Here is a 17,777-nt window from a genome sequence, read left to right as displayed (position 1 = left end):
ATGTTTAGAGGAACGTGCGTGCCCGTGTATAGACATCATCCTTATTATTAAAGTTCTTATAAACGGACTCGTCGTTCTTACCAAGCTGTCCATCCCGTTGTTTCTGTTAATATGCTGCAGCTCTCCAAATTCCTCAGCACTCAATGGTAGAATTCTTTCTTGAAGTCTTCCGTCTGGGCTTGAGATATGAACGCATTTCTATCGTTATTCATCCATCTTAAAACCACTGCTGTGTGCTTTATTATAGTGTTTATTACTGAGGTCACGTTTAGCAGAACTTACAGTTCCGACACCGGAATCATCCATCTGTTCTTGTACGGACTGATTTCAGTCACTCTGTCCACGTCCATGTCTTCTGACGCTGAAATCAGGACGCGTGAGAAATGAGATGTATGTATATATCTGAGCGTTAGTCTCGTGTATTAATATTAACTCTCCAGCGCTTCAGGCTCTCGGGCCTCATTTATCAACCTTTTAATAAACAAACCGGATGAAATTTTCCCACCAGAAAATTTCCGCGGACTTTTTTTCATACCGTCGATAAACGCCTGAAATTACCCAAGCGTGTTCACAGCTTTAAAGGGATAGTTCACTCAAAAATGGAAATCCTGTCATCGGTTACTCCCCGTCGCGTCGTTCCAAACCGCTAAGACTTTCGCTCATCTTCGGAACACAAACGAAGATATTTTTAATGAATCCTGGGAGATTTACAGTCCGGAAACCAAAACTTTCAAGCTCTAAAAAGTTCATAAAGTCACCGTAATAATAATCCAAGCGGCTCCGGGGGTTCGATCCCAGTTTTATGGAGCGATACGAACGTTTTATGTGCGCAAAAAAAAAAACTAAAAACGACGTCTTTATCCACAAAATATCTTCACTTAACCACGACGCAAGAGCGGACAAAAAAAAAAAAAAACCCCGCAAGTCCTCTTCCTCTATGTCGAAATCAAAGACGTTCAGAGCGGACGTTCTGTGAACCATCCCTTTAACGTATAACCCCGGACTAAAACTCCTAAACAGAACGAACAGCTTCAAAAACAAAACAAAATTTCGACTAAACAGAGACGGAGCACCTCCTCGGCACGGCGTACAGCACGCTAAATCATTCAGAAACGCAGCTCAGGCTCTCTTTTTACAGGGTGCCATTATTATTTTTTTTCCTGCCCTAATTGAAAGTCTGATACGTCTTCATTTACAGATTTGTTTTGGGTCCACTCGTATACGGTTGGATAAATAAAGACGTCCAGATTATTCCCTGCTGAGATCATCACACAGTCCACATGACAGATTCAGACACACACAGTACTGTTTGGCTGAAAGTACAAGTCGTGAGGTGCGTACCCTCCCCGACGCTGTAGTAGCGTGAGAACGCCACGTCTTTAGGGATGTCCGGATACAGGTAGACCAGAGGGTTTTCCGGAATATTCTCAGCATCCATTAGTGTGTAGTTCCGAATCACGTCAGGGAAAGTGATGTTGACTAAATCCTGCTTCTTGTAAGGCTTCACCGAATGTGTCTTGGGTTCACCTGCGTTCCACACAACACAGAGCGCGTTAAACGATCTCATCGTACGCCGCGACGATATCCTGTGACGGTTACTCTGATCATATCATATCATATAACTAGACACACCAACGTTCATGCGTTTTCTATGCAACTGTGTGCTTTTAAACTTCGTGGCATCAGAACACCACTGTGGAAATTAATATACAGTATGATAGTCAGGTGTCCACATACTTTTGGCCATAAAGATGTTTGAGCTAATCATATAAAACAAGAAACGAATCATGAGCGGGGAACGTCGTGCGTACCGTTCTGCAACTGCTCCACCCACGTGATGGTGATGCCTCCGTCTTTACACGTCTCGCTGAAGCGCAGGAGGAACGTTCCTGGACGTTTGTCTTTTAGCAGAGTTTTCTCCTTCTCTTTATTAATAAAGCCCACTATATGCCTGCGCACACAGCGGACAGAGAAAGAAAAGAGCAGCGTTTTCCTCCGTGCGCTCAGTATTCAGTCACACACTCTGCTCCACGAGTCCAAAAACCAGTCTACAGATCAATTTTAAAGCGGCAGTAAACAAAAATAAGCTAATAATCTGTCGTATGTCCTTGTTTTCTTTACCCATCATTCCAGATATTGAGTAGGCATCGTTTGATGAGGTCCAGAATCCCATCGATCCACAGCCAGAACGCAACTCCTCTCTCGTTCGACGTCGTCTGAAATAAAAAAATGTTTTTAAAAAATAAAATAAAATTCATAGACGCTAGTAGAGCATGAGAGTAAGAGTACAACATTATGAAATATTATATAGTGTGTTTAATTGATTATTATTTTTTTAAAAATCAATAATAATATTTTAACATGTATGTTTTGGTAATTTACGATATTAAAGGATCGTCTGCGACAATTTATATTAAACGTTCTGCTGGTTTCAAGACTCTGTGGAAATTTTGCGCTGGAAACCGCACCCAGCTGTGACTGCTGTTCAGATTATATCTCTGCGCTCTTCGTTCTCGGTAAGTTTCGTTTCATCAGTAACCCTTTCACGATGATGGAAGTGAAACAAACCAAGCAGGACTGTTTAACAGCGTTATGGTAAAGTGAATAAGCTGCAGTAACGTGCACACCTTAGCGAACTTAGTCCAGTAGACGGGAGTGTTCGGGTCTCCTTGAGCCTCAGGACCTGCAGACAGGATGATATAACGTGTAGTTAAATACTCGGGCTGATTTGGTGGATTATTTTCCTATAAAAGCGACATTTCCTCTAGAACACAATCACAGAAAGAGTTCGTTCCTGTTCTCACTTACGTTATAGCAGCTATAAACAGTCTTTCCTTCATCTGCCTCTTTTTTCTCTCTCTCTCTCTCTTTTGAAGTTAATGAGAGAGAAAAAAACAACAACCTCGCGTGTCATGTTACTGGACTCCTCTGTCTGGAAAACTTTACAGCTTTACCTCTGACTGTCATAAAGCACTGAAACTGGAGACTCCTTCCATCAATCTTAAATTTCAAAAAATAAAATAAAGAATCTGAAGCCCTGCCGTTCTTTTTAAAAAAAAAATTTTTTTCATACAATGTGAATCCCTCTGAACGAGCTGTTTCTATAGAAACGATAACGTATACAAACGAGCACATTGATATAAACCTGTTATAGAGAATTAACCAACATCTGACCAATCAGAATCCAGAATTCTACGGCGCTGCGGATAAAATAACCGTTACGCTATGACGATTAAAATGACTTCTGAAATGAAGTTTGTTCCTTCAAAATTAAACATCGACCGTAAATTATCCGAAGTCTCATCCAGATTTGAGCTGGGGGAAAAAAAAACAGTGTCTCATTTGTTTAATCTGGTTCTGTTCGTCTACTTTTAGGACTTCTTTTAGGAAGATCTGATGATGTTTGAGGTCATATTTGTGCAGAAATCTATATAAAAAAAATTCCAAAGGGTTCACAAACTTTCAAGCACCACTGCTGTACTGTATGTGATTAAAACCCATAGTTTAATATTCCATCATGAAAATCACAGAAAGAAGAAAAGTAAGTTCTTCATTTTCAATGTTATTGCGATCGGTCGTTATTAATGAAATAACTAATTATGAAAAATACCCATTTTAGGTCAATTATTAAAGTCCCAGAATGCTAATTTGTACCACATTTTGTGTATTTGATAATTCTATGGTAAAACAAACAAAACTGAACCCTGTTACTCATTTAAGAGCAGCTGAAATGTAAACATGAAATTCACTGTTAAACTTATTTAAATTTTGGATTATTTTTACATTTACATTTTAACAGCTACAACGGCTGCATTGTCGCCTGAATCGTGGAATCACACGCAAAGTGGAGAAATTTCATGCTGCAAAAACTGACCAAAGATCTAGGAGAAACATGCGCAGCTCACCGAGTAGTTTATCTGCCAGCATGCTCAGCTGGTCTGTGTTCAGGCCTCTCTTAGTGATGGAGGAAAACTGCCAGCTCAGGACCTTCGCCAGGTCTCCCCACATCATCGGAGGCGGGTTCAGGAAAAATGCGAGGTTCTGAAACAGAATTTATTTTTTGCCAGAGAGAGCGACTAGACGATATAGAGACACCTGCCGGAAAATGTCTCTCACCTGAGTGTCAGTACAGAGCATGTTAAACCAGAGGATGGAGGCCCAGGCACTCGACAGCTGGCTGATATGAGAGATCACCACTACAGGAAGTGAAGTGGTCTGCATTCACACACACACACACACAGGAGTGTGTATTTAATTGTCAACCTGCTCCAAGATTCTTCTTAAATTTGCACATCTACTGTACTGTGTGTGAGTGTGTTTCGTTTTTACCTTTATACTGATGGAGATATCTCCTTGGTTGAGTTGAGTGTCAAAGCTGATGGAATGAAGTTCCTCCATGATGAGAATAGGACCCTGGGGGGCAGGAAGGAGGGGCGGGGGCGCATATATATATATATATATATATATATATATATATATATATATACACAAATATATATATATATATATATATATATATATATATATATATATATATATATATATATATATAATATAGGTTTTGTTTAGAATGTGTGAATATACACAAGCTGTACAATTAAGCAATTAATTCTATTAGAGAATTTTCTTAATAAATGGATTAATTAATTATAATGTACACATTTTATTTAATAAATTGTATATTCTATTACATTATATGTATAATAATATATATAATTATATTCTATACTCGTTTAAAAAAGTTTTATTGGTTTTTTGGACGGTTAGTGGCGTTCACAAAGAACCTTATAGGATGCTAGAATTAACGACTACATGGATAAATTCCAAAAGTATTTTACTAGTGTAAGATGTTTTCAGTATTATTATTATTATTATTATTATTAAACGGATTAGAAATTATATCCAGTAAATACAGTAGGTAAAAGTTTCCAACCTCATTTGCTCTACTTCCAACTACTTTCTTTTCTTTCAGTTGCTGAATGAAAATTTTAAAAAAAGAGGCAAAAATTAGTTTTAGATAGTCAACGTAAAATAGTCATCAAAATCACAACATTTTGACCCCCAAAAAGAACAAAAACCCCAATACATCAGTAAATCTGTATGATCTTCATACCAAGTGCCGGAACTCAGCAGACAGGCAGCCGTTTGATTCCTCCATGTTCATGACCTTAGTGTTGGTTCCTAAAATATTGAACCTACGAAATCTGCATCAGACGGAGAAAGTAATGAGTGAACAGTAACACCTCACTGGACCTACCAAAAAGTTCCAAAAGAGTACAATGTGCAAGTTTTTACCCCTTGAATGTATTCTTTTCTGTTAAATCCCTAAGGAGAAAATAAAATATAAAAATATTAAATATAAATTACAGTTAATAAAAACAGGTCACTTTAGCATTTTGACGTCTGTACTTACTGGTCGAAAGAGGCTTTGACTTTTAGCTGGCAGTTTAACTCGGGCAGTTTGACCAGCAGCCTAGGGGAAAAGGACATTCTTGTTGCAGGAGCTGATATTACTGCTGTTGTTGAAATGTGAGTTAATATATGGTCAATTGACTTAGATGAGTTGTTCATTTGAGTTAAATGAGTTGTTCAATTGAGTTAAATGATGTTGTCCATTTGAGTTAAATGAGTTGTTCATTTGAGTTAAATGAGTTATGAGTTGTCCATTTGAGTTAAATGAGTTGTTCAATTGAGTTAAATGAGTTATGAGTTGTTCATTTGAGTTAAATGAGTTATGAGTTGTCCATTTGAGTTAAATGAGTTGTTCATTTGAGTTAAATGAGTTGTTCAATTGAGTTAAATGAGTTATGAGTTGTTCATTTGAGTTAAATGAGTTATGAGTTGTTCATTTGAGTTAAATGAGTTATGAGTTGTCCATTTGAGTTAAATGAGTTGTTCAATTGAGTTAAATGTGGTGTTTATTTGAATTCATCTCTGATCATTTAATTTAATTCTGGTTTATTTGAGTTCATTTGTGGATTTGAGGTAAGTTGAGCTAACTGGTATACATTTGAGATAAGCTGCAGTCATTTGAGATAACTGTGTTCCTTTGGGTTAATCTGTGGTTATCTAAGTTAACTACATTGTTCATTTGAGTTACCTGTGGTCATTTGAGTTACCTGTGGTCATATGAGTTCATTGTTTTCATCTGAGTTACATAACTGGAATGGTCACTTCAGTTAAGTTAACTGTATTAATCTGAGTCAATTTGCTGGTTTTGACTTGCTGTTGTTTCACCCACTGTGCATTTGAGTCTACCTAAAATTAAACAGACACTCTTGAGTATGAGTTTGTTCATGTTTTATTAACATACCTGAGTTTAACTGTGAACTGCACACCAGTCTTCAGCACCAGGGGTCTCTGCGGATGCGTGGGCATGCACGGCTGCCTTTCCACCACAATGGAACTGTAAAACACATCACAAGCACTTGCATCCTGCACTACCATGTAACCCTCACCACAAAGCCTAGTCGCATTCCACCTCTGCGCAACCGACAAAAATGACGTACTTGACGAGGAGGTTTTTGAACAGCGACAGCACCTGCTCCTGCAATGAGCTCATGTTCAAAGTGATGGGGTCGTTTTCGTAAGTGAAGTTCACCACCAGCTCCTGCAGCGTGTTCAGCTGATGACGTATCTGCTGCAAACACTCTGCCACTGCGGTGAACCTGAGGAACACGATACACTGATTTACTTACTGTACAAAAGTATAAACCTCACACTGTACCACATATGCACAGAGATGATGGAAACTGTCTTCAGGAATAGACAGAGAGTAGATAGATATCTCAGTCACTAAGGCTCTGTGCTAAATTCAGAGGGTTTTTAGGTCAAATCGAAGGTTTGCCAGAACCAGAAGAGGTTCTACCTGTCTTGTAAGTCCTGATAGTGTAAGTGTTCGTGTGTATGTTAAAAAAAAAAAAAAAACAACTCTCACCAATTCTGTAACTGATCCAGGCAAGCATTTGGAGGACCACCAATGCAAGCCATCTGCTGCCTCTGCTTCCACTCTGGAACCTTTTCTGTTATGAGTGTGTTCTGGGTCAGATCCGCTAATTTTAGTGCATTTAATAACTCCATTACGACTGCCTGTAGATACACAGAAACAACAATAAAACGCACTTAAAGCTATTCTGTAGCATCAGCGTTTAACGTCCTTTGCATTTATACAAAGTGTATACTGTTAGTAAGTTATGTTCGTGGGTTGCCTGTGCCGCATACAGGTGAGTTGATTTAGGTTAAATGATGCTTGTTTGTATTCACCATTCTAACGAATCCTGATGGGTTTTGTCAGCCCTGCCCAAACTGCCATCCAAGCAGTTCTATGTCTAACCAGCAAGCCTGTGTTTGTGCCATGAGTATGAGTATAAACATAAATTGTTTTAACTGCGCTTTGTAGTCAAACATTTTTGCAAATGCCACTTGGTACAGAAGTTGGACCGGTTCAGCCAGCTGGAGCATGTGAAACAACTCCTGAGAGACAAAGAAAAGGCGAAGAAAAGAAAGGGTACTCGAAGCCAGTGGGAAGCTGAAAATGGAAGGAATGTCCAACATGATCAGGGTCCTGAGCATTATGCTTGCCCAGCTAGCCAGTCACAATGTTGACCAATCACAAAAGAGTACGGTCAGCAGCAAGAAGCAGACAGAACACAACAGTACTGGCAGCAGGACGCTTGAACGCTTTCCTCACTACAATGGGTGACTGCCCATATGAGTGTCGTGCCAAGGTTCTACAGGTGGTCAGTAGAGGTAATATCGGTGGTGCAGCCTGCTTTTAGAGGGAATGAAGCAGATCATCGCCTCCTGTATTTTGACCTGGGGATTGGGTGTTTGTCTGTAACGTCCATTTACCACATGGGAACCTCAGTGTCCTAATCCAGATTTATTTTGCACAGAAACACACGAGCTGCGTTTCTCATTGGCCTACCTCTCTGATTTTGTTCAGCCGAAGGAACATCTCTCTGATCTTCAACTCCTCCAGCTGAATCTCTTTGGCTATTTGTGTATTTGCTTCAACCTCCACTGAAAACACAAAGCATACATCATGTCACATGACTGCTACATCCAAATATACTTAGATTCACTTGTTCGGTCAAGTAGTATCAAATTATTCTCGAACTTGGGCTGACCCCATCGGTGTGTGTTCATTTTATTAACTTTTTAATAATTCTTTTTTTTTTTTTTTTTTTTTTTTTAAACAACAACATTTTTCAAATAATATTGTTTGGCACCACAGAGCTTTACCCCACAAAACTTTCCAAAGACAGTACACATTAAGTCAGCGTTGCCTCTGGTGCTTGGACCCCTAAATATATTCACTTTGTTCATCTGGGTTGTGATTTCCACCACTGAAACAAGAAAACAAAAACCCCGGGCCCCTTGTCTGCACTTCATGGATCCCACTTTGTCAACCACTGTGTTATATACAAATAAATAATTTATACATATCCCTATTTATACACCTCACCTGGAAATCATTTTACTATAAAAACATGTTAATATCTTACTTCTACTCTGTAAAGTTTTCTTCTTGAAGTCATGCTCGTCTTGTAGATCCTCAAGAACCTGAATATCCTGTTCTGCTGCCTATTTACACACACATATAAAGGATATTGTAGCTAGCTCCATTACAATCTGAGGTCAGGAGAGAAAATGCCGGAAAACTCAGTAAAAACTGGAATTCGGAAATGCTCTAGCTTATATTAAAGTTATTATTCGGTACTGAGAGACAAAAGACAAAGAAGAAAAGTCAAACGATGTGACACGTTCCTGCATTTTCGTACTGTACATTATACAGTAATTCATATTGTTCCAGTCGGGATTTACCTGCACTTTCTTCTTCAGCTCATTCACCTGGCTCTCCAACTGCTTCTGCTTCTCCTGTACAACACTGACCTGGGGTGAGCCCGTATTTTCCTAGCCAGAAGGACAACATGTTCTTGGTGAATATCTTGAGTGTGGTTGGGAGTTGGTCTTTTTTATTGAAATCATGTTTATTAAATACATTTCCGCTGCTTGTTAGAATCCTTACCACTTCTGTGCTAAGAAGATGCCATAGGAATTGCGTTGGAAAGAAATCGTACAATAAGCTACCACGTGTACTGTACCTGTGTTCTGAGGGCCGACTCCAGAATTCTCCGTTCCTCGTTCAGGGCGTTGGATATGATCATAGCCATGTACACTGTATTTTCCTGAAAGTGTTCCTACAAGGAAAATAAAAACATTTTATTGTTTGTAATGTCAAAGCAGATGGACTCCAAGGATGACGGAGGAATATTTTAGTGACAAGGCTGACGGGATTCGTTTATCTGTGGAGGTTCTGCACCTGTAGGTTGCGTTGTATTTTGCGGATGTTGTGCTGAAGGAGGAAGTTGTTGCTCGGATTCAGGCGACCGTAGAGCTCATCCAGTTTACTCAGAAGCTCGTGGAAACGCACCCTCGCTAGGGACTCATCCAGGGCCACAGCGTCCCTGTACCAGATGATAATAATGACAGTTCTAGTCAAGATACAGTGCATGGTCATGTCAGTCTAACTCATTCGTGGGTTCATGGCTCTGGCGGTCTTATCTTCCAGAGACAGCGTGGTAATAATGATAAAGTAAATCTCAGAGCACCAAATCCATGGCTGCAATGTCTGTTATTGTATTATTTTATATAGTGTATACGATAATTCACTTACGCATTACATTTATTTAGTGATCAGGTTTTTATTAGTTGCATGTAGTTCATCCACATTATCCATAAAGTGATTTTTTTCTTCAGGTTTTTACACTAAGAGTGTGGTTATATCTTTGCAGAAACATGTTTAATGGCTTAATAGGTCTGATTTAGAATAATAACTCTTACAGTCCCCTCCCAGCGAGGCCAAGACATTCAGATTTAAGATCAAAAGATGGAGATGAGACCAGGTTTAGGGGTAGTTTTGGTTTCCAGCTTTTATTTCCTGGTATTTAGATCTAAACGTGTTAAACAACACAAAACATAAAACCTTAGGCGAGCAAAAGTATAGGAACAAATAAGTCTTGAAGCGAATGAAAGAAATTGCACTTAATATTTGGTTGCGTATCCCTTGCTTGCAATAACTGCATCAATCCTACGACTCACTGACACCAAACTGCTGGTTTCTTCTTCTGTGAAGCTTCTCCAGGTTTCTCCTGCAGCTTCTTTCAGTAGTTGTTTGTTTCGGGGGGTTTCTCCCTTCAGTCTCCTCTTCAGGAGGTGAGATGCTGATCAGTTGGGTGAAGGTCTGGTGATTGACTTGTCCAGTCTAAAACCTTCCCCTTTTCCCCCGATGAAGTCCTGTGTTGAGGTGGAAGTGTGTTTTGGATCGTTGTCTTGCTGCATGATGAAGTTCCTCCTGATTCATTCGGATGCGTTTCTCTGTAAATCTGCAGATAAAATGTTCCTGTAAACTTCTGAGTTCATTCTGCTGCTACCATCATGAGTTCATCATCAATAAAGATTAGTGAGAATGTTCCAGAAGCAGCCATGAGAGCCCAAGCCATGACACTACCTCCACCATGTTTCACAGATAAGTTGTATGTTCTGGATCATGAGCAGATCCTTTCTTTCTCCACACTTTGGTAGAGGTTAATCTTGGTTCTGTTTTTCTTTGTGAATTCCAATCTGGTTTTCTGATTCTTTCTGCTGATGAGTGGTTTGCTTCTTGTTGTGTGTCCTCTATATTTCCTGCTCTTGAAGTCTTCTTCAATCGGTGGATTGTGATACCTTCACCCTGCCCTGTGGAGGTTGTTGGTGATGTCACTGACTGTCATTTTTGGGGTTTCCTTCACAGCTCTCTCAATGTTTCTGTCAGTAGCTGCTGTTGATTCCCTTTCTTTTTTTTTAAGCCAGCCAATTCGGTGTCTGTTAGTCAGTACACCAATGGAGTCTTTCTTTTACAGGACATTCCAAATTGTTGTATTGTCTATGCCCAATGCCTCTGATAGATTTGAACTCTCTTCTCAGCTTCAAAATGGCTTGCTTTTCTTCCATACACAGCTCTCTGGTCTTCATGTTGGTTTATCCTTTTTAACAACAAACGCAGTCTTTCCAGGTGAAACTTAAATCTAAAACCAAGAGTAGATGTTCAGACCTATTTGTTGTTTAAAAAATCAGTCTAACAGGACACACCTGGGTAACAAGAAACACCTGTCAGTCACATGTTCCAGTATTTTTGCTCACCTACAAATTGGTCTCAAACCCAAATGTCTTCGGTCTACAGCAAAAACAAATGAACTGGCCTTGCCGCTCCAACAGTTTCAGAAGGCACTGTAATTTAAATATCACGCCGTTTTTCCTTCAAGAAAGAAAGGTGAACTTTCTTATGTGGGGAAACAGATACGTCCGTAGTGTTCTCCCTCAACACACACAACGTTCTTCATAACATCACTCCTGAATGCAAACTCTGTTCCATGATATTATCATGTGAGCTACCAGATCTTTAGCAGAAAAAGGGCTAGGTTTAAAATGTATCTAACATATCATTTCTCACCAGTCAATGCTTTCAATCCATTGGCTGAGGTACTGACGAATCTCCATGGGGAACGCATCATCGTAGAGCTGGTCGATTTGCTCCAGGTATCTCGAGTCCAGCTGTTGTAGCTGGTACCAAAGTGCCATCTACAATCAGATTAAATAATCAGTATAGATACACATAACGCATCATTTTTCTCTAATGCATGTTACGACTATTTTTTTTTTATTGACCCTGCCTTACGTTTTTGTATTTGTCTGCACAGCTCTCGTTAAAACGCCGATCTGCAATTGCATGTCTCAGTCCTACAATCTTCACACCATATACAGTATATAAAAGTGCAGTAAACCATGCAAATGATATCATTTGAGTCTTCTTTTGAGCAGATGAATAGGGGGAAAAAATCTGGATTCGATATTCTCATTAGATAACTACGCCTCCACTCCATTCATCACTGTTTCCAGGAATGTCGAGACTACTGGGAGGAAGAAGCCTGCCCCACAACATGGTACGCTGACAATAACCTCTTTCTTAATGTCAACAAAGGAAATCACTGATTAATCCAGAAAAGGAAGACGGGAGCACACACCACTATGTATATAGAGCACCGCAGTGAAAACACTGAGCGGGTTCATATTACTACGGTAAGAGTCTATATCACTGTCCACAGTTCCCATCTTACAAGAAAAGCCCCACAGCACCTCCATTTTCTAAGGAGACTTCCAAAAGACATGCAGATTCCTCACGGTCTGAAGAAAGCATTCAGCATTGTCTCAGACCTCAATCACCCCCCAGCTACTGCGTGTTTTGAGCTCCTACAATCTCCAAAGCCATTCTAGCGCATACAGTACAATCACAAGTCTACTTCCCATGATTCTTACACTGCACACACTGTGCACAACATGTCCTTCTGATCGCCTCCCTGTCCTCCTTATCACCTCCCGCCTCCCCGTCCTCCTTATCACCTCCCGCCTCCCCGTCCTCCTTATCACCTCCCGCCTCCCCGTCCTCCTTATCACCTCCTCGTCCTCCTTATCACCTCCCGCCTCCCCGTCCTCCTTATCGCCTCCCCGTCCTCATCACCTCCCGCCTCCCCGTCCTCCTTATCACCTCCTCGTCCTCCTTATCACCTCCTAATTACTTGACCTGCCTACTATCTATCTTCTTGTCTAATATCGCAACTCTCCTAATGTCCTCTGTCTAGTCATGTTATTTAACGCTTGTTATAAGCTATGTTTACACCTGAGGCTAGGTCAGCTGCATTTCATTATACTGTACGCTCCGGTATATGTATAATAGCAATACAAACTAGATCGTCGGTGCCTCCGGTTCATGTACGTGGCTGTAGGTTTTCACACTGATTGGTGTTTTAGTTAGGTCGTGTTTAACTAGTACAATTTAGAAATATTACTAAAAAAAAAAAAAAACAATTTTGTGCTTGTATCATTTTTCATTTGACCTAAATGTCAGTAAGAAATTTTTTTTTTTTTCTTTCTCTGGATGTTTAACCTACTCTTGTCCTCCAGGTGACAATGAAAAAACAAACAAACAAACAAACTAATAGCCAGGATGTGAAATCTGCTCGAATTTAATCAGGCTCGTGCTAAATGTGGCCATGAATGTTGATCTGTTATACAAGAGACAAAGAGGATTAATAAACAAAAACAAAACAGTGCAACAATAACTTTTATAAAATACTTTCTTTTTTGTGGTAATAAACTTTATTGTTGCATCAAGTGTTAACTCAATAAAATACAGTTACAAATTATATATATATATATATATATATCTCAGAAATATTTCTAAAATAAGAAACATATTGTCACTACATGATGCGGAAATACTAGTTCATGCATTCGTCACCTCTAGATTAGATTACTGTAATGCCATACTGTCTGGATGTTCCAGTAGGAATATAAATAACCTCCAGTTAGTCCAGAATGCAGCTGCTAGAGTCCTAACTAGAACTAGAAGATACGACCACATCACACCGATATTATCAATACTGCATTGGCTCCCAGTAAAATCTAGCATTAATTATAAAATACTTTTATTAACCTATAAAGCACTAAATGGTCTCGCGCCACAATATCTAAACGACCTTTTGGTTTTATATGATCCGCCACGCCTACTTAGATCAAAAGATGCAGGCTATTTGACGGTACCTCGAATAGTGAAGGCTACAGCAGGGGGAAGAGCTTTCTCTTATAGAGCCCCACAGTTATGGAACAGTCTCCCAATTAGTGTTCGGGACTCAGACACAGTCTCAGTGTTTAAGTCTAAGCTTAAAACATATTTGTTTACTCAAGCCTACCCTGACTAGATTCTGTTCTACTACTTCGCAGTCATAATTATCTTTTCTCTCCCTCTCTCCTTTCGCCGAGCCCCACACGAATTTATGGAGATACTAGAGATCCAGATCCTCTCTGCCTCTGGATGGAGCTCAAATCTTCTCTAATTCCAGACTGCTGGGACTACGGCTGCTCTTAACGCCATACAGACTTCATATAAATCCATAATGAACTTTTTCACACTAACTGTTGTTACCCAGATGAGGACGGGTTCCCTTCTGAGTCGGGTTCCTCTCAAGGTTTCTTCCTCTTAAAACATCTTAGGGAGTTTTTCCTCGCCACCGTCGCCACTCAGTGGCTTGCTCAGTTGGGATAAATTCGCACCTTTAATATCTGTATACCATGTTGATATTTCTGTAAAGCTGCTTTGAGACAATGTCTATTGTAAAAAGCGCTATACAAATAAAATTGAACTGAATTGAATTGAATATATAAAAATCAGAGAGCGCGCGCGTGCCCGAGAGAGAGAGAGAATAGAAGTGAAGTCCTCTAATCCTGTCTGCGTGCCACTCTCATGATGAGAACGGAGGATGAATTTTTCAAGATTCTGCAACCAACTTTAGAGTTGCAAGTATACAAAATAAAAACTTAAAACAAACAAACAAGTAAATAAATCTGTTGCAAGACCAATCCCCCCACCACCACCACCAATCTTTTACAAACTTTTAAATAATATCAATATCAAATACATAACAATAATAATAATAAATAATAATAAAAATAATAATAATGATTAAGCCGATATAGCTATTAAATATATTAAACTGTTACATATACAGCTCAGGGATCTAAAGTCTAAACAATAATTAAAAATAGAGATCCAGGACTTGAAAAACAAAACCCTTTCCAGTTATTAATTTTAGCATTTCATAACCAGATCATCCCTTACCTTTTAAAACTCGCTCGGATTTGGTCCAATAAAGGAAGGTGAGTAGAATTTAAAAGATGATCTGTGCAGGTTGTTATTATTAATATTATTATTATTATTATTATTATTATTATTATTATTATTATTATAGGCTGGACAATGGTGACAGATGTCTGGTTCTCACAGCACGTTGGATTCTGGAGCAGGTTTATTATCTCCCCACCTAAGACATGAAACCCCAGGCATGACTGCAGATATTCAGCCAATCACAGCGCGAGGTTATCGTGATTCGCCCGACCTCCAGTCGACAGCCAATCATCAGAGAATGCGCATGTGTTCGCCCCGCCCCCGCTCTCCTGGCTGTTCTGGCCAGTGTGCGTCCTCCCTCCGTCGTGAACGTAAACTTTACAAAACGCAACTCTGGAGTGAATAGAAACTCAGGATGTCTCAGCAGTAGGAGGAACCGCACTCAGGCCAGTTGGGACTCGAGTCTGCTCACACAAATAAGATGAATATTCCAAGCATTTCATTCGAATCTCTGGTGTTTTGCATCGACTTGGTTTCCAAAGAGAATTCATGACTGAAAATACAGCTTCTGATTTGTCTAATAAAAAGTGGGTTCGAGTGAAAATCAGAAAACATATGGAGCAGTAGACATTCAAAGAACCTTTTAATTTTGTTGAGGATTGTTTTAGTTCAACGAATCAATTTGACCAAAATGTTTGGTAGTAGTGGAGAGCAGGGTCGGTTGTACCAGGGGTCAGTTGTAACGCTATCAATTGCTCTGATCAGCAACAAGCTACGGTCGAGACCCTCACTCTGCACATGCTCAGTAGCGTCCTTTTACTACCTGCAAAAAAAGATTGAGGTCACGTCCCAGGAGTTTGGTGGAGTTTGAAAGAACGCATAAGGGACCACGAGAACTGATTCTTTGAATAGCACCTTTGATGAACACACACACACACACACACACCTATACACATTTATAACTTTCTATCGCAATTAAGAAATTACATCTGATACAAGGCTAATAATCACATGTCTGTGTTTATATTGTGCACGGTAACTTTCTATTTCCTGGAATTCAACACATAAACCTGTAAATGACAGAAGTGTGACAACCGACAAAAAACAAAAAGGGATGTGTGTGTGTGTGTGTGTGTGTGTGTGTGTGTGTGTGTGTGTGTGTGGTGGGGGGGATTGGCGTTAAAGGACGTTTGGAAACGTCTGGGAAAAACAAAACAAAACAAAAAAAACAGTGGCTCTATTCAGTGGAACCGTGAAGCAGTCTGCTCTCGGGCGGTTGGACTTGTCATGTTGCTTCCTGTCATAAGTTTCACAGGGGAAACAGTGGTTATGGTCAGCTGAAGAAACTGAACACCTTGATATATATGATGCAAACTGAATAGCTTTTACGTGTATGTGTAATTTCAACATCTTTACTTGAGCGGTTTATCCGTTTAAAAATAATCTTTATGAGAAGTGTTACGATTCCCAGAGAAAGACCGAAAGGATGAATGTGAGGAATGAACTCAAAGGCATGAGCACATCAGCTGTTTTTCATGCGATTGATGTATTTGTCCATCATGTGGTGCCCAACATTAATGCGCAAAATTAAGAATACATTTTAGCAAAGAAAAGAGCTTAATTCCTTCATCCTTAGTAACTGCCTTTATCAGGGTAGCAGGGTGTACTAGTTTGTCAATATTGTTGAAAAATTGATGTAAAGTATAACTATATATACAGGGTGACTCCCACAGGTCTACACACACAGGCCAAATTACACTCTAGGTTCTAGAAACAAGGTTCGTGTCAATATATTTATCCATAAAACCATTACTGTACACTAGAAAAAGCAAAAATGTGCGACAACAGCCCAGTTTACACGATACTAAATGCACCGCTATCTTCGTTAGCTTTAGCTAACTTGTTTAGCCAACTTGTTTGTAATGCCCACTGGATCGCAAGTTGGTCACTCGGTTTTTTGGATGTTTTAAACATCCGAAAATCTTAAATATATGACTTATTTGAGTCATTTACTTCAAAGTCTATATATAAACAGGACTTTAGCAGCTCTAGCAACACATTTCTGATCACCTTGTTGTGTATAAATAAAGGAGATTGACGTAATTTGTTTATAATGTGGTATATTTGACATTTTCAAAGGGTAAAAATAAACCTGAAAATATTAACCCATTTATGAAATAAAATGAACCCAGCATTTTTTGTAAAAATGAAACTATACTTTTGGGTTGAAAAACAACTCATTTGCTGGGTTAAACTTAACATCCCAACTTGATGGATTAGTTTAACCCAAAAGGTGTTCTGTCCTACATTTACCCAGACGTTGAGATAAAAAGAACACAATTTGGGTTGTTTTTAACCCAGTGTTTTTTAGAGGGTAAGGGTAATTTTTATTTTTTTTACATTTTTTTTTACGGAAATTGTGGTAATTTACCTGTCAACGTAGGACATGATCAAGACAAAAAGTTGGATTTTATCATAAAACTTACCTCGATTGTTGTCACTGTTTGCAGAACTATCAGACCGATAAAATATAAAACTTTTAGAACTATCTAACACGAGACTAGGCTAGTTTGGTGTCGCTAACCAAGGGGAGGAACAGCTAAGCTATCGTTGTATGGGTTTAGCTGCTACAATGCCATGCAGAGTCTCTGCTCATATCATGTTCACGTAACTTTGAACTCGTATAGACATTTACACGCCTCGTTTTCCTGCTCAGCATGAGCGAACATTCGTGTTTCAGTTTCAACCCCTTTACTGGTTAAAAATAAATAAATAAAAATCTGCGTAATCCATTTTTCCCTCACCCTTGACTGTGTGAGCTAGCGTTTGGCAGAATTGAGACCTGTCAGCCAATAAGACACGAGAAGTTCCATGTATTTTCCTGTAAAAACCCTGTCTGATTGGTCTCGCCTCCGTACACTGAATATAAAATACAACACTTCAGTTTTCTTTTACTGACATTCAGTTACGTAGAGACAAACTGCTCAGTACGTGAGTTATTCACTACTAAAGGACTAAAGAAAAAATCTTCAGGACTACAGCCCCGAATGCCCAA

At 39.3% G+C, this 17,777-nt stretch overlaps 1 protein-coding gene across 1 annotated transcript in view; it reads right to left on the bottom strand.

The window, feature by feature from the left end:
- stat1b (signal transducer and activator of transcription 1b) overlaps positions 1-14,906 on the bottom strand; it is a 16,834-nt gene extending 1,928 nt beyond the window's left edge. Inside the window, exons 1-23 of the mRNA XM_017469413.3 lie at positions 14,717-14,906; positions 11,495-11,622; positions 9,326-9,470; positions 9,108-9,203; positions 8,827-8,916; positions 8,508-8,586; positions 7,928-8,022; positions 6,938-7,089; positions 6,510-6,668; positions 6,314-6,406; positions 5,414-5,473; positions 5,296-5,325; positions 5,114-5,204; positions 4,934-4,975; positions 4,330-4,413; positions 4,117-4,215; positions 3,906-4,041; positions 2,628-2,683; positions 2,122-2,216; positions 1,812-1,951; positions 1,342-1,527; positions 283-361; positions 82-178 (exon numbers count right to left, since the gene is read on the bottom strand). Coding sequence (XP_017324902.1) covers positions 82-178; positions 283-361; positions 1,342-1,527; positions 1,812-1,951; positions 2,122-2,216; positions 2,628-2,683; positions 3,906-4,041; positions 4,117-4,215; positions 4,330-4,413; positions 4,934-4,975; positions 5,114-5,204; positions 5,296-5,325; positions 5,414-5,473; positions 6,314-6,406; positions 6,510-6,668; positions 6,938-7,089; positions 7,928-8,022; positions 8,508-8,586; positions 8,827-8,916; positions 9,108-9,203; positions 9,326-9,470; positions 11,495-11,622 — 2,232 coding nt within the window. The 5' untranslated portion in view covers positions 14,717-14,906. The remainder of the gene's footprint in view (positions 1-81; positions 179-282; positions 362-1,341; positions 1,528-1,811; positions 1,952-2,121; positions 2,217-2,627; positions 2,684-3,905; positions 4,042-4,116; positions 4,216-4,329; positions 4,414-4,933; positions 4,976-5,113; positions 5,205-5,295; positions 5,326-5,413; positions 5,474-6,313; positions 6,407-6,509; positions 6,669-6,937; positions 7,090-7,927; positions 8,023-8,507; positions 8,587-8,826; positions 8,917-9,107; positions 9,204-9,325; positions 9,471-11,494; positions 11,623-14,716) is intronic.
- Positions 14,907-17,777: the final 2,871 nt, after the last annotated feature.

Source organism: Ictalurus punctatus, chromosome 6 (assembly GCF_001660625.3).
Source record: "Ictalurus punctatus breed USDA103 chromosome 6, Coco_2.0, whole genome shotgun sequence".
Taxonomy (NCBI): Eukaryota; Metazoa; Chordata; class Actinopteri; order Siluriformes; family Ictaluridae; genus Ictalurus; species Ictalurus punctatus.
The sequence above is the reverse complement of the archived record's forward strand: the minus strand, read 5'-3'. Positions and strand labels throughout refer to the sequence as shown.